This window comes from Octopus bimaculoides, chromosome 10 (assembly GCF_001194135.2).
Source record: "Octopus bimaculoides isolate UCB-OBI-ISO-001 chromosome 10, ASM119413v2, whole genome shotgun sequence".
In the NCBI taxonomy this organism is placed as follows: domain Eukaryota; kingdom Metazoa; phylum Mollusca; class Cephalopoda; order Octopoda; family Octopodidae; genus Octopus; species Octopus bimaculoides.
Window position 1 is genome coordinate 89,198,026 of NC_068990.1, and position 16,431 is coordinate 89,214,456.

Genomic DNA, 16,431 nt, shown 5'->3' on the forward strand with positions numbered 1-16,431 from the left:
TATATATATAATATTATACTATATTATATTTTATTATATGAAACGAAAGTTAGTGGATGGTGGTGTAGTCGTGACAGTAAATAGATGGAGGATAAGGTTAGAACTTCAGTGAATGAGGTACAGGAGAATAATGGATTTGCTACACACATCACAAAGAAGAGGCAGTAGTTAGTTATAGGGAGTCAGTTAGACATGGAATAGACAGATTGTGAGACGAGATCATAATCACTTCCGAGCTTAGTCAGACATGTACAGAAATAATCCATTTAGTCGTTAATCTTCATTACACGAAATGTGTGTGTACACACAGGTATGTTTGTATGTATGATTATGACTATATATGTGTATATGCGTGTATGTGTACATGTGCATTTACATTTGTGAATAAGCATATATGTTTATGTTTATGTACATATAAAAATTATGTATACATATGTACACAACAAAAGAAAATATTGTGTAGCGTTTATTTATAAAATAATTAAAGATTCAATCACATGTAGAATACGTTCAAATGCCTCCCTGTATCCCCGCTATATTATATAGGAATGGAAAATAGTAGAGATGGACGGAAGCTTCATCTTTGAATGTATAAATTCTACAACCATATATTGAGTACGCTTCTAAAGTTTAATGAGCAAGCGCGTATGCGTGTGTGCGGGAGAAAAAGGGTGTGTGCGTGAAGAGGAGAGAGAGAGAGTGAGTGAGAGAGAGAGAGTGTGCGTGTGTGTGTGGTTGACATCTATTATTGCTTCTGTAATGTTCTGAATTTAAATATTAATATTAAATATCATTAATTTCTTTGTTTGTAAATACTGATGTATTTTTACTATCGGATATTTTTAGATACTCCACACGATATTTTTTTTTAGCCCTTGGTCAACCCTGGTTAAGCAAATCAATGAATATGATCAGTGCTATTCCAGTCTAGACCACACTGTATTTGTATATCTAGGAATATTTTTCGCTGTGTTCTTCATTAAAAAAAAAAAAATGGATTGTATAATTTTAGCGAGATTTGGCTGCTATTTGTAGCAGGTCGAGAAATCGATTAGGTACTTCCTCATTGTCTTGAATTTTAATTATTATTTTTTCTTGTCGAAGCAATGAATCCCTACATTGGTGTCTATAGAAAATAAGGCCAAAATTTATTATTTGAGGTGTTTCCATTCCTCTAATGGTAACTTGTAGCCTCATTTTGGAAGTGGATACAGGATACATGTATTTTGATGGAGTTGGATATTTTTCATATTAATAAATACGTTTATAAGCATATTTGCCTGTTGCTTATTTTTTATATATATATATATAAATGTCGTTATAGACTGTTGCTGTATTTTTCTGTCACACCACTGTGCCTTTGTAGTCCTTGTGGCAAAGCAGAGATCATCTACAGAGTCAACGTCACGAATAGAGAAAAAGCAACATCCATTTAACGCAGAAGTCTGCTCAGCTTCAAACACCTAAAATTAGGGCGAACTTTTATGTCGAAAATGAAAATATTTTCCATTTACATCTTCGTGTGCGAGTATCTCAATACCTCCCCTTTAAATAATAACACCACCACCACCAAATAAAAGAACTGTCAGCCCCCACCTGACCCTCATAACACCATAAGTGATAATGAGAGAGCCTTTGTATGGTCACTTGACTTGCTAGAAATAGTAGCCAAAATCGCCCTTAAAATACACCCCACCGTCTTAAAGGAGAGAGAGAGAATAGACTGAATTATGCGGTTGGTGGAGGGAATAAAACAAAGAACCGTTATGTCAAGATGTCGGATCATAGGTCTGCTCAATTATAGATGACTTAGGGTTAAGCATCATGAAAAAGCTAATGAAACGATAATTATCAAAATAAATAAATAAATAAATAATAGTGGCTGTGTGGTAGGAAGTTTGCTTCCCAACCACATGGTTTCAGGTCTCACTGCATGGCATCATGGCTAAATGTCTTCTATTATAGCCCTAGGCTGACCAAAGCTTTGTGAATGAATTTGGCAGACAAAAATCAAAAGAAGCTTTAGAGTTGTAGACAGTTACCTGGTTTAACAAGACCACCTGGCAGCATGAGTGCCTCAGCAAAGCTGCAAGCACACAAGCCAAGTCTTCCTTATCTCCTACCAGTCTCAGAGGCCTCATAAAAGTGTCATGAGCCATTACCTTACCCCATGACTAACGGTCAATATAAAAAAATTTTAAATCTCTTATCATCCCAATCACATTTACCAATTTGCTTGAAACCATCCAGGTTCTATGATACAAATTTCATGTTTTAAATGGATCTAAATTTAAGCCTTCACTCCAAAATTTCATGTTAACTCAAATGTCAAACACTAACTTAATAACAAAGTCATTTTACTAAATTCTTCATTATTTTGATAACTGATTGAAACAGGGACAGTGTATTTCAATAGAAATATGGTACCAAAAAAATTAACCATCTTAAACCTTTGCAACTCCAGATATTGCATATTATATAAATTGTAACACACAACCCTTTATTTCTACCACAGGCACAAAACCAGGTATTTTAGTGGGAGAAAGGACTTGATTGGATTTTATTTTATCAACCCTCAATGGTTTCTGATTTTGACATAAGGTCAACAATTTAGAGGGCAAGGGATTAGTCAAAACCACCAGCCCCACTATTTGACAGGTATATTGTTTTATTAACCCTGATATCTCTTCAGATTCTTTATGTTCTGAGATCAAGTCCTGCTAAAGTCAATTTTGCCTTTCATCCTTTTGGCACTCAATGAAATAAAGTATCGATCAAGCACTGCCTGTTGTTGTTCATTTTAAATTATCTTATTGCCAGTTTTTATAAAATTAATTATAGTAAGTAATGTTATATAGATATATTAAAATATTTAGCTTCTGTACATTTTCAGGCATTTCTTCAAGTAGTATTATATAAGAATTCCTTTCATTACAATTGTCATTTATCAACATTAGCAGAACTCTGCTTTTGTGTTGTAAGCAGAAAGAAAGGCCATGTGTGTGAGACAAGATATGTGTAATGTATCCATCAAGATAGAGCACTTCTTTCATTTTAGCTTTATATTTAGTCACCATCATCCTTTTAATGTTCACAAAGTAGATTTGTTAAGGCCAGATACTCTTCCTGTCACCAAGCCATACCTGTTTCCAAGCAAGGTAATATTTCCCAATGGCTAGACATGTTTTCTCAGAATATTGGAAATGACCATTCATTTACAACAATCACAGGTCAAGACACAAACACACACACAACAGGATGCTTTCAATTTCTGACTACTAAATCCACTCACAAGGCTTTGGTGGGCCCAGGATTATAGAAGACATTTTCCCAAGGTGCCATGCAGTGGAACTGAACCTGTAATATGGTTGGGAAGCAAGCTTCTTAACCACATAGCCACATCTGCGCATACATGTATGTATGCATGTAGACACACACAATTACACAAGTATACCTGTGTCACAAAGACAAGTTTCATTAATTACAAAGAATGGTGGGTGCATCTGTTCAAAATGACAGACAAAACCAATGATAAATTGTACTGAGTTTGTATTTAATAGCAAAAGGCTGAGACCAATAATTCATAAATTTGATTGTGCTATACAAGCACATCTCCACTTCTGGTTCACCGAACGGTTGCCACTACTAGCAAACACATGTACCATTGATTTACTTTAATCAATCTTAACTATAAAAGGATTGTAAAAACATAAATGGGAATATAAATAATTTCACTATCAAAAACTTGTTCTTGAAATACTTTCATAACGGGATTTTTTTTTTTAACACACACACACACACAGATTGATGAATTTATCTTTGAACTAACATGACAAACAAGCAATGTCAGAAGTGCATGACATTTCCAAAGGCATCAACTGTTGAGTTAAACTGCTGGTAATGCATTTGACCAAACAATTAATGCTACAAAAACACAACATTTTAACCCATATTTTCGGATTGTATTCAACTCCACAATTTTTATCCTTAGTTATTTTATAAATTTAATTTTGACATTTAATAATGAAAATATTTAAAGAATAGAAGTGTTCAATAATGAAATTATATTCTCAGTTATGTCTTTGATATTAATCCCTGAGGCTGAAGACAGTAAACTGATGGAACCAGTGTTTACTAGTAGTGCCAAACAATTTAATGGTAATCATAAAAATGTATATTTAAAATGATAATACATTTCCAAAAATAAATATTACCTTTGAATGATTTACATGTAATTATCATTATTGCAGAATTCCTTTCACTCACTCCTTCCTCCTGTTTGCCAGTAACAGGAGAGTGAGAAACACCTCATCCTTCAACTCACTCTCATTTTACTAGTCATTCATTCTTTATTCGTTGACACAGTATCCTAATCCCCCCTCTCTCCCTCTCCCAATTTAATGAACAAAAATATCAAGGTCATTATTTTATATATGTACACCATGTGGCAAGCAAAGATTTATGGAGGAGAATGTCCATGTCTGTTGGAAGTTTGCTGATGCCTAAAAAGTCTGATTCAAGACAAACAAGCACAACTGCAGAAACTGCATGGCTGATTAGGACTGGTTGTAGTGTCCTTGTTTTTTCTCCCTTTTCTCTTGTCTGCAAGAATAGTCTGCTTACAGGACTATGAACCCGAAGGTGGGCAGCTTTATGCTAGGAGATGAGGGGTAAAAGTCTCTGTGTTAGGCGACGTTCTGTGTGTGTGTGTGTGTTTAGTGGAGTATTCTATGCAGTGTTAGGTGGGTATTGTCACTACTAATTAGTGGGGTTTTGTGTCTCTAGCATTCGCGGGATGTATTCTGTGTAGCTTTCGGGATCTGACGGGTATTCTCTGTAGCGTTTAGTCGTATTGTCTGTTTTAGGCTGTTTTGATGTAGAAGAGTTACATGACTATTCAAATATTAGAAGAGAGGGTGGAAGGTGATCAGGTGGAGCTGGAGAGCAATAAAAATGGTGGTGATAGGGCATTAAACATTAAAAAAATATAACCTTGCTAATTAAGAACTTAGTTGATCAGATATATAATTAAACTCCAATATTATCACAATGCAGTAAATCCAGGTGGAATAAAAATGGAATGTAATAAAAAGCAAAAAAACAAATTCCACAGAGTTCATAATTTGATTATGCTTTACAGTTGTTTCAGTGGAATAAAATATGTCATTATCAATCATCATCATTTAATGTCCTTGCTTCGTGCTGGCATGGGTTGGATGGCTTGACAAGATCTGACAGGTCCAAGGACTATACTGTGCCCCACTGTCTACTTTGGCATAGTTTCTATGGCTAGATGCCCTTCCTAACACCAGCCACTTTACAGCATAGACTGGGTGCTTTTTACATACCACTTGCACTACTGAGGTTGCTATGCAGCTTGCAAAACTATGAACCCCAAGAGAGATGGTTTCATGCTAAGATTAAAATACAAGAGTAGGACCCAGGGTAGAACAGGTTTCTCGCTGCAGAGGGGGCCACATGGCAACTCACATTTCAGAGAGGGTGAGAGGTGACTGGGGTGGAGTGAAGAAGAGATAAAAATAGCAGTGATGAAGCATCTGTGAATGTCAGCAGGGTACAAGGATTGGGAACGTGAGCAGGGAAAGGTTGCATGAGTGTATGGGAGAGTGAGAGATGGAGTATGGGTAAGTAGGTGAGTAAGAAAATGAAGAACAAGTGTTGATAAGGTAAATGAGTAGGTAACAACTGTAGAGAAGGGGTAAAGTTGTGGGGTGGATGTAATGAATGTTGGATAAGGGATAGGAAGATGACCAATGATTACGGGGATGAAGAGTAGCAGAATAGTAGTGATTATACAGTAGACGGGGGGGGGGGAGATGAGATAGAGATTGAATTGGATAGGTTGCATGAGTGGGAGGGAGGCAAGTGTAGTGCATGGAAAGTGCGAGAAACACTTGACAAGAAAGGCCTTGCACATACAAGCACAACCAAGATGGTTTTAGGACATCATTTTTGCATTGATGGCTGGGTCTTCTCAAGCACAATCAATTGCCAATCATCTCGGTCCATACATGTGCATTTCATACAGACACACATATATATAGATATATATAACAACCAGTGTTGGTTTATTTACATCCTCTTAATAGAAACTTAGAGGTCTGGCAAAAGAGATAGAATAAATGCCAGGAATAAAAAGTAAGCACTGGGGTCAATTTGTTTGACTAGACCCTTCAAGGTGGTGCCTCAGCATGATTGTAGTCTAATGGCTGAAACAAGTAAAAGATAAAAGACACATATCCATGTGTGTGTACATACACACACACACACACCATCATCATCATCATCTAACGTCAGCTTCCCATGCTGGCATGTGTCAGAAGGTTGGACTGGAACTGGTAAGCCAGAGAACTGCACCTGGTTGCAATCTGATTTGACATGGTTTTTACGGCTGGATGCCCTTCCTAAGGCCAACCACTCCAAGTGTGTAACGGGTGCTTTTTACGTGCTGTTTACATAACACTAGCAACAGCTGTGACTATGGTTTCATGGGTGCCCTTTACACGACACTGGCAACAGCCATGACTATGGTTTCACTTGGCTTGACGAGGTCTTCTCAAGCACAGCATATCGCCAAAGGTCTTGGTCAGTGCTTAACATACTCTAATTTGACCACGCAAACAGAGAAATGTGGACATTATAATATATATGTAAATATGTATGTGTGTGTGTCTGTGTATTCTTTTATTCTTTTACTTGTTCCAATTATTTGATTGCAGCCATGATGGAGCGCCACCTTGAAGGGTTTTAGTCAAACAAATCGACCCCCAGGACTTATTTTTTAAGCCTAGTACTTATTCTATCAGTCTCTTTTGCCAAACCACTAAGTTACAGGGACATAAATACACCAACACTGGTTGTCAAGCAGTGATGGGGGGGGGGGAAACACAGACACAGAGATTATATATATACATACATATATATATAGATATAAAAATATGATGGCCTTCTTTCAGTTTCTATCTACCAAAACCACCCACAAGACTGGTTGACCTGAGGCTATAGTACAAGACACTTACCCAACAATGGGATTGAACCCAGAACCATGCGGTTGGGAAGCAAGCTTCTTACCACACAGCCACAATATATATATATATATATATATATAGTTGCCAGTGCCACCGGACTGGCTCCCATGCAGGTAGCACATAAAAAACATCTTTTGAGCGTGGTCGTTACCAGAACCACCTGAATGGCATCCAGCTTTAGAAACTTTATCAGATCAGATTGGAGCCTGGTGCAGCCTTCTGGCTTGCCAGTCCTCAGTCAAACCGTCCAACCCATGCCAGCATGGAAAGCGGATGTTAAACGACGACAACGATGATGATGATGATGATATATATATAAATGCTTTCCCAAATAAGATTGCACTTCATTTTTGAAGCTCTGGTGTAGCCATAGAGTAATACACAAGTATTCAACAATGAATGCATTGCATCTTGGAGCAGCAACAAGTGTAAGCTAACGAAGTTCATTACATAATTTTCTTCTTCTCGATCATTTATTTAATTTCTCATATATCATCATCATTTAACGTCCGTTGTCCATGCTGGCATGGGTTGGATGGTTTTGACCAGGGCTGAGGAGCTGCACCAGACACCAGTCTGATTTGGAATAGTTTCTACACCTGGATGCCCTTCTTAACACCAACCACTCCGAGAGTGTACTTTCATGTGCCAGTTGCATGACACCAGTATCTGCCGTAACTACGATTTCACTTCGTTTGATGGGTCTTCTCAAGCACAGCATATTGCTAAGGGTCTCGGTCATTAGTCACGGCTTCTGTGAAGCCCAATGCTCTTGCCAATAAGAGACAAAACCAACCTAGTTATCTAGGTTACATGTATTGCTTGGTGGTTAAGAAGCTCAATTCACAACCATATAGTTTCAGGTTCAGTCCCATAGCACAGCTGTTTGGGGAGGTATATACTTCAACCCTTCATTTGAACCTACCATATCTGGCCAAAATATTCTACTTGTTTTATGTTCAAACTGATCAGATCTAGCCTCTCACACCTACCCTACAATGTCATTGTAAAAATAAACAATCACATCATCATCTTGAAGCTGCAATTATAATGCAGGATTAATTCAAATAATGTGGATTAATATTACATTTGATAGAATAAACTGAATGCTAAAATGTTAACCTGGGCCAAACAAAGCCTTGTGAATGAAATTGGTATAGAAATCGTAAGGAGCTTGTTGTGTGTGTGTACACGCATGTTGATATACCATACTTGTCAGTACTTAGTGACGATATTGATTACATGCCTGGTCACTCTGTACCCGGGGGGGGGGGGGACACTTTCACTTCACAAAATGTGCTGGTGAAGGAAAGGCAACTGACAATGAAATGCAACTCTTCAGAAGTTTCCTCCTAATCTATGCCAGCATGGAAAAATGGATACAAAACAGATGCATATCTACACACAAGGATATACATATCATTTCAACTTCTACTTTTCTATGCTTGCATGGGTTTGCTGTTTGTTGAAGCAAATTTTCGATGCCCAAGTGCTCTTTATGTCACAATCTCTCAACTGTTTTCAAGCCTTGTAATATTTCTCTTAGTTATTCAAACATGAACATTACAATAGGTAGACGTGCTTTCACTATTTACATTATTTACAATTGACAGATATTTGTCCTCATCTTGTTTGTTGTTAACACAACATTTCGGCTGATATACCCTCCAGCCTTCATCAGGTGTCTTGGGGAAATTTCGAACCTGGGTTCTCATTCCTAAGGTATTTTTCAATGTTATTATTACTATTACTCAGGTCACTGCCTGGAATCAAACTCAGAATCTTGGGGTTAGTAGCCCGTGCTCTTAACCACTACACCATATGCCCCTGGGCAATTATGGAGTGAATTGTAGGGCTTATAAATCTAATATTTTCCTATCTTTCCTTAATACCAGTTCCCATATGCTACTCGTATCTGCACTTGGTCTGCTTAGGAGGTTGTTGTGTTCTAGCATATGTGCTGCTTCTTTTAGTTTTCGTATTTTCCAGTGGGGTTCTCTGTCTATTATTTTAACTTCATCCCACAGGGGTAGGTGGTCTCCATTTTTCCATACATGATCAGCTATACCCGATTTATCAATATCTCCCCGTGTCACAGCTTTGCGATGTTCCTCTACCCTTATTTTGACGGGTCGGCATGTTTCGCCGTTGTATAACCTACCACAACTGCATGGGATGGAGTACATGCAGTTCTTGGTCATATTCTCTTCTATTGGTGGTTTTACTCAAAGAAGATATTTGCAAAGTGTTGTATTACTTTTGAATACTGTCCTGTCATATGAACCACATATCTTTTGTGTCTTTTTGGAGGGGCCTTTCACATAGGGTAAACAGACTGGACAGTTTATCGGTTTTATCCTCTCTTTTCTTCATAATTGGAGTGGAGAGTATGCTTTTGGAGTAGTTGTTGCCCCAAGACATCTGATGAAGGCTGGAGGGTATATCAGCCAAAACGTTGCGTTAACAACAAACAAGATGAGGACAAATATCCGTCAATTGTAAATAATGAACAGTGAAGTTTGTTGAAAACTCTATTGCTCAATGTCAAGGCAAAGGAATGCAAACATTTCTTTCGGTGTCCATCTACCAAATTCGCTGAAGCCATTGGTCAAGCCACTGGTCAACATGAGGTTGTAGCAGAAGACACTCAAAGTACTGCATAGTAGGAGTGAACTCAAAACTACATGGTCGGAAAGAAAGTTGATTAACTACACAGCAATAAATATACGCACACTTATATACACATATACATGCTATGTAGTAGGGATAGTATGGCTATATGTTTAAGAAGTTTGATCTGCAATCCTGAGATCATGGTTATACATAACATCTTGGATCATTTTCTAGAGCCTCAAAATTGACCCACAGTTTCTCAGTGAAATTGGTAGCTGGATTAGCCTTGTCCTTGACTCTATATTTAACAAATTAAGAATTCCATATTTAACATATTAATTTTCAATATATTATTATTTCATTAAATGTAAATGGAATGAATTTGCATAGAGATAAGTTGACAAGAAGATGTTTGAGTTTGATATAAGCGCAGACTAGCCTGTATGGTTTGCTATCGATTATAAGTCACTATGGGCAGGTGTCCTCTACTATAGCCACAGGCTAACCAAAGCCTTGTGAGCGGATCTGATAGATCGAAAGTCAAAGAAAATTGTTGTGTGTGTGTTGTGTGTTCGCGGGAGTGAGTGAGTTCATATTTCCCTCGTCTTCATTGGTTGTAAACAATGTCGTTTGTTTGCAGTTCTCTGCATAGCTATGATCAAGCAACATGTCTATTGTTCGATAGTCTGGAAGATTATTATCTTACTTGAAAACAGGAGGGAGCTGGTGTTAGGAAGGGCATCTAGCCGTAGAAAATTCTGCTCTTACCAGGTCCAGGCAAGAATGGAAAAGTAGATGTTAAATAATGATGACAGACTACATACACAGATACAAATATCTATGCATATGCAGACCAACAGATACAGTCGTACACGCATAAATCATCATACAGACATACATTACATATATATACATACACACATTTATATAGCTATATATACACACATTTTTATATCTGTCTGTCTAGTAATCTATCTATCTACCTATCCACACACACAGACACTAATATGTATGCACAGACATAATCAAACATGTCCATATACACTAACACAATTCTCTCTCTCTCTCACACTATATAATATAAACATACATATGTATGTATGAATTAGAGTTAGTGTTGCTCAGTTAATTAGCCACTGCCAATTAATAGTGTCACTGAAAAAGAAATTGAAGGTAGCGACGGTGAAGATGAAGGCATTAAACAGTAAACGATGCTGTGTGAATAATTTCAGCAGCAAATCGTCTCTAGCTTGAACAACAATTACTACTGCTACTATAACTTGAACAAAGCATGAACATCACTTTATCTCACTTCTACAAATACTAGAGCTGAGTAAGGCATGAACATCACCACATCTCAACCCTACTCAACTGTAGATACGAGTTCAACAAACGCCTGTATTACGTACGAGGATGGACATTGTATAATCTAATTTAATCTGTCTTAGAAACCTGCGGCCTTGAGCTTACATGTTGCAAAGAAAGAAATCATTATTATTATTATTATTGTTGTTGTTATTATTACAGATAATAGCCATTATTTACTATTAAAATTATTCCTGTTACACTCTTGCCATTGTTGCTGTTGCAGCTACTATATACTAAGAAACGAAAGAGGTGTCTTCGACATGCTAGAAATAGTAGCCAACCTTTTTATCAACTCACACCTTGTCTTAAAAAGGGGAGGATGTACTAATGCCTGAAAAAAATACGAGATGGTCATGGATGTAATAAGACTTTGATCATAGACTTGATCGATGAGATTTACCTGGGGTAATAATGCTTACAATAATATATTATTAGTAGCCATATTATTATATTATTGTGAAACAAGTTACTACTACATTAGAGCAAGCGTTATTACATCTATTATTAACTATTTTTGGAAGAAAAACAAACATGTATACTATTTTTCATATAATTATTACTGCATAAACCCCATAACGTTTTCTAATTTATCCTTGTAATTTCAGAGGTTCACTTCGTCGTTTATCCTTCTGGGGTCGATAAAATAAAGTACCAGTCAAGCACTGGGGTCGATAGTATCGGCTAATCCCTAATTATCTCTCTTCTGGCTTTATATCTAAATTAGAAACCAATATCTTCTTGTGTAAGCCATTCTGATAAATAAAGGAAATCTATTATTGTTGTTATTTATATGTTAAAAACGATTATTATTATTATTATTATCATCATCAAACTCCCTCCTAGTAATGTCTCAATCATTGCCCTTGAGGCAAATAAAACCATTTCCATTGTATGTGTCTAGCTTATTTTTCTTATACAGCTAACATAAATGGAAACAAATTGGAATATCAAAAAAAATCAACAAGTCAGTAACTGAAACAAAATGATGTCTTGTCATTTCGTAGTCGACTTTGGTTTTACAAAAGCAGAGACCAAACCTCCACAGTTTAGTGAAGGCCTTTGTTTGTGAATAGACAAGACAAAGCCGTTTTTTTCCCCTTCCTTTTCTCTGTTAAAAATGTTATTTCACGTTTTGCTATTATGTGATATTTTAGAATCGATGAGAAAATATAGAGGACACAGCTGTTTTTTATTTTTATTTTATTTGTATGATAACATTAAATGAAACAGTTTGGCCATATAGAGCATTTGTTGGACATTTCTACAGAGGAAGTAGACGAAACTGTTTATTCTTCCTACTACTACTTCTACTACTCAGCATACTATAAATGCTTAAATATCCTATTTTTACATTGTGCCATATCAATATTATGATGGCCCTTCACCATCAACTACTTTCATAATAGAGACAAGCCTTTCTCTCGCATGAGAGATATTCTTTCGTATAGGTTTTAGCTTCGAGTGTAAAATTCTAGAAAGATGATTTTCCATTTCTCTCGAAAACAACAATAAAAGAACTAAATATGTTGGCTATAAACATTGACACGTTCCCGCAACAGTCTTCAAACGAGAAACCTTGCAGAGAAGTCTACATTATTTAGTTTCTATCTGAGAGAGAGAGAGAGAGTGAGAGAGAACGAGGCGTTAGATGGAAATGTTATTGTTGATATTTTAACCTTACATCACCAACAATCAAACAAACTTCAGATCAAAAGTATTCTTGACGTGACCATCTTGCTTTAAAAATCTAATATGAATACTAGTACGATTTAAGAGAGATCTGGCTGCTATTTCTAGCAATTCAGACGACCACACTGAGGCGTCGTTCGCTCGAGATGGTATTAACAAGGTGCTTGGTAAATACAAAAACTTTTTTTTACTAATTCTAAGCCAGTGTGCTTTGATCAAGCAGAGGTACTGCCATTAATTCAAACGATATTCCCCGGTACTTGAATGGCACTTTATTTTATCGATCCCAGAAGGATGAAAAGCGTAATTTATGTTCAGAGTTCAAATCCTCACCATAAAGGTACGTAAATAAACATCGTCCACCACAAAGAATTAAAAGAAAAAAAAACTGAATAAACAATAATAATACTTCCTACAATGAACAATGTTTAATACAAGGTTATTACCAGTTCAAATATGCTTGAGGCATATTCGAATCCCCACAGTAGACAAATGGTGTAAATTTTGGCCCACGAGAAAAGACATTACGGGCTCGAATACGCCCCAATCGGATTTGAACTGGTAATAACCTCGTATTAATACACATCACTGCTTAGCGCTGCCACCCGGTAATACTTAATATGTTGGCCTCAATATGATAAACCCATTGAAATTGATGATGGAACGTAAAAACAAGTCACCTCTCACGAAACTACTCAGCTATTTTATATATTTGGAACTAGCACATTAAGACGAGGATGTTAAAGATTTTTATTCATGATAGGGAACATACCAGAGTTTTAAAAGATGACATACAAAATATTCTTTTTTTTTTTATAAGCAGACCCAAATAAATACATTTTTTTAATAACTAATAACAAATAGAATAAAAACCCCAAACCCCAAGAAATCGTTTTAATGGTTTATCTGAACGATTAATATATTTCTGCCGTAATTAACAGAGGAAATTATTTATGTATTAATTTATCAATTAATAGAGAAGTATAAGTGATAAACAACCAAACGTATGTTTGGGCCAAATGACTCTCAAAATACAAAAAACATGAACATATTCTATTTAGCAGTCTTCATTTCGAAGGTTAGATGATCGCCTTTAGGTTTTCGTAGCCAAAATGTCAGTAATAGTAGTTTATTTGTGTGGGTAATGGATATATATTATGAGAGTTAAACACTGTAGAGCAATGTTTTATTTCCTTTCTGTTCAGTAATAATCAACATCAAACTGAAAACAATGAAGTAAGCTTTGATACGATGTAGCTAGCACGACCACCTTACTATAGTGTATGTGTGTGTACACAAATTATACATACACACATATATATATATTAGACACACGTTTATACATACATATAACCCGACCACAACCAACCCAGAATATATAATTAGATAAAAGGATATTAACTTGAAATGGAATTGAAAGAGATAGAGATTTAAGATGTGCGTTTTAGACATGTGTTGAACACAACACATTCCATCTGAGACATAATAACATCGAGTGCTCGATAAAGTTTTTAAAATAAGTCAAAAGATTTAAAACTACGACGTTAGTCCATTAGTCTGCCCCATAAGTATGAAAAAAAGTTAAATAACTCGGGATATTTTACATTAAAAAAACCCCATCTAAAATGCGACAGATATTAGAATTAAAATAGCAGATATGTGTGTTTGTTGTTCAGCTTTAGGTTAGCCAAGATCGAACAAACATATAATAAAAAGACAGTTCAGCCTTCATCATCCTTTAAATATATATAATCCTGGGTAAATCCAATGGTATACCAAAAACAGTGAAGTTTGGTTCCTATTCTAGTAGGTTCGAATCACAGAGGCTCCCTTCACTGACTCACAGCATTGATAGCTGTTTTGGTCTGGGCATTCTGAATGAACAAACCAACTTCCAACCATGACTACTATTTATATATATATATATATATATATATATATATATATATTAGATCCTACATTTTTAAATGTGTCCTTCCCTATTTTTCTTTTCAATCCTCCAACAGGATAGAGTGTTGCTGCTATTCGGGGAAGATATGGGTTTGGCTGTGACTTCTAACAGGCTAAGTGACTGTGAAGAGACCCTCCTTAGTTCGTCAGAGCAAAGATAGTAGCAGTCTTGGTAGTGACTACAAGTATTATACAGCTTCGAGTCGAACACAATGTTTATGTTTAACAACCAGACATGATCATATACTATTAAAGTTAAAAGGGGGGGGGTATACACACATACACACACAGACTTTTACACAAATATTTAGTCATACACATTCATACATTACACCCTAACACGTTTATTATAAATATATAACTTTATACACAAACATTATGTATTTATATACATTTATACATATACATTTTTATGAATAAACTTACATACTTCGTTTTTGTTATATATATATATATATATATATATATATATATATATATATATATATATATATAGGCGTAATGAGTCTCCCAAGACAGCAAATATATATGAAGCTTCAAGCACAACACAGACCATAACAAAAAGAAGTACTTGATATGTGTATATATACACTGTGAAATCATCATATATACAATATATCTATGTGTGTGTGTGTGTAATATTTTCTGCTGCTGCATCAATATATTACTACATATAGATAATCACACACACACAAATATATATATAGACACATATACATGTATGTGTGTATATATATATATATATATATATATATATATATATATATATATACACCACACTTTATATATAAAGCTCTAGAATCACATAACAAACAGACCATCATCTCAACAGAAGGAAGTAGTTGATCTATGTATATATACGTTGTCAAATCATTACACTGATATATACATATTATATTATATGGTATTTTCTGTTGTTGCTGCTTTAACAATATATTGTTACTTACCAACATCAGGATCAAAAGATCCCGAGTTACCAAATAATGGCATATTTTGTAGCCTGTGTTTCACAACAACAGTGGGGGGTCGACGGCAGATGTAAGCTCCTCCTTTTCACATTGACACTAAGCTAAAAACTTCAACACTTCACACAGCTTCGACTTCCTCTACAGCTGCCACTGCGCATGTCAATATGATGTCACTTGCTTTTATTTCCGATTGTTCATCGGTCCACGTGAGACTGAGTCGACAACTTCCTTTTAGCTTTCTCGCTATATCTTTGTGTGTGTATGTGTGGATATATATATATAATGTTTATATGTGTATGTATATATATGTTTATATGTGTATGTATATATATGTTTGTGTGTGTATGTATGTCAAGGCGTCAAAATAAACTTGTACATTATTTTTGAAGCTATAAAGTAATGCACAAATATTCAGATCTAGGTGCACTGCATCTAATAGCAGAAACAGCTGTAAGCTAATGAAGTTGATTACGTAATTCTTGTTCCTTTGTCATTTACTTAACTTCCTATGTTCTATACTTGCAGAACTCTTTATTCTGAAGCATATATATACAGTGTGTTCAATGTTATTAATAGCGCTATGACTAAGCAAAATTTTCATATTTATATAAAATTTCTTCAAGGGATACCAGTCAAGCCACCTATACCTATATCCAGATACGCCTCAGTCAGTAACTCCCTACTTGAATGGGCCATAAAATCACAAAACTTCACTTTCAAAAAACTTAACAGATTTTGTTATATTGACCCAAAACACACCTAAGTTTTCTGTGCGTGTGTATATATATATATAT

At 35.7% G+C, this 16,431-nt stretch overlaps 1 protein-coding gene across 1 annotated transcript in view; it reads right to left on the reverse strand.

Annotated features, from left to right (window-relative positions):
* LOC106869415 (signal transducing adapter molecule 1) overlaps positions 1-15,800 on the reverse strand; it is a 66,247-nt gene extending 50,447 nt beyond the window's left edge. Inside the window, exon 1 of the mRNA XM_014915146.2 lies at positions 15,617-15,800. Coding sequence (XP_014770632.1) covers positions 15,617-15,659 — 43 coding nt within the window. The 5' untranslated portion in view covers positions 15,660-15,800. The remainder of the gene's footprint in view (positions 1-15,616) is intronic.
* Positions 15,801-16,431: the final 631 nt, after the last annotated feature.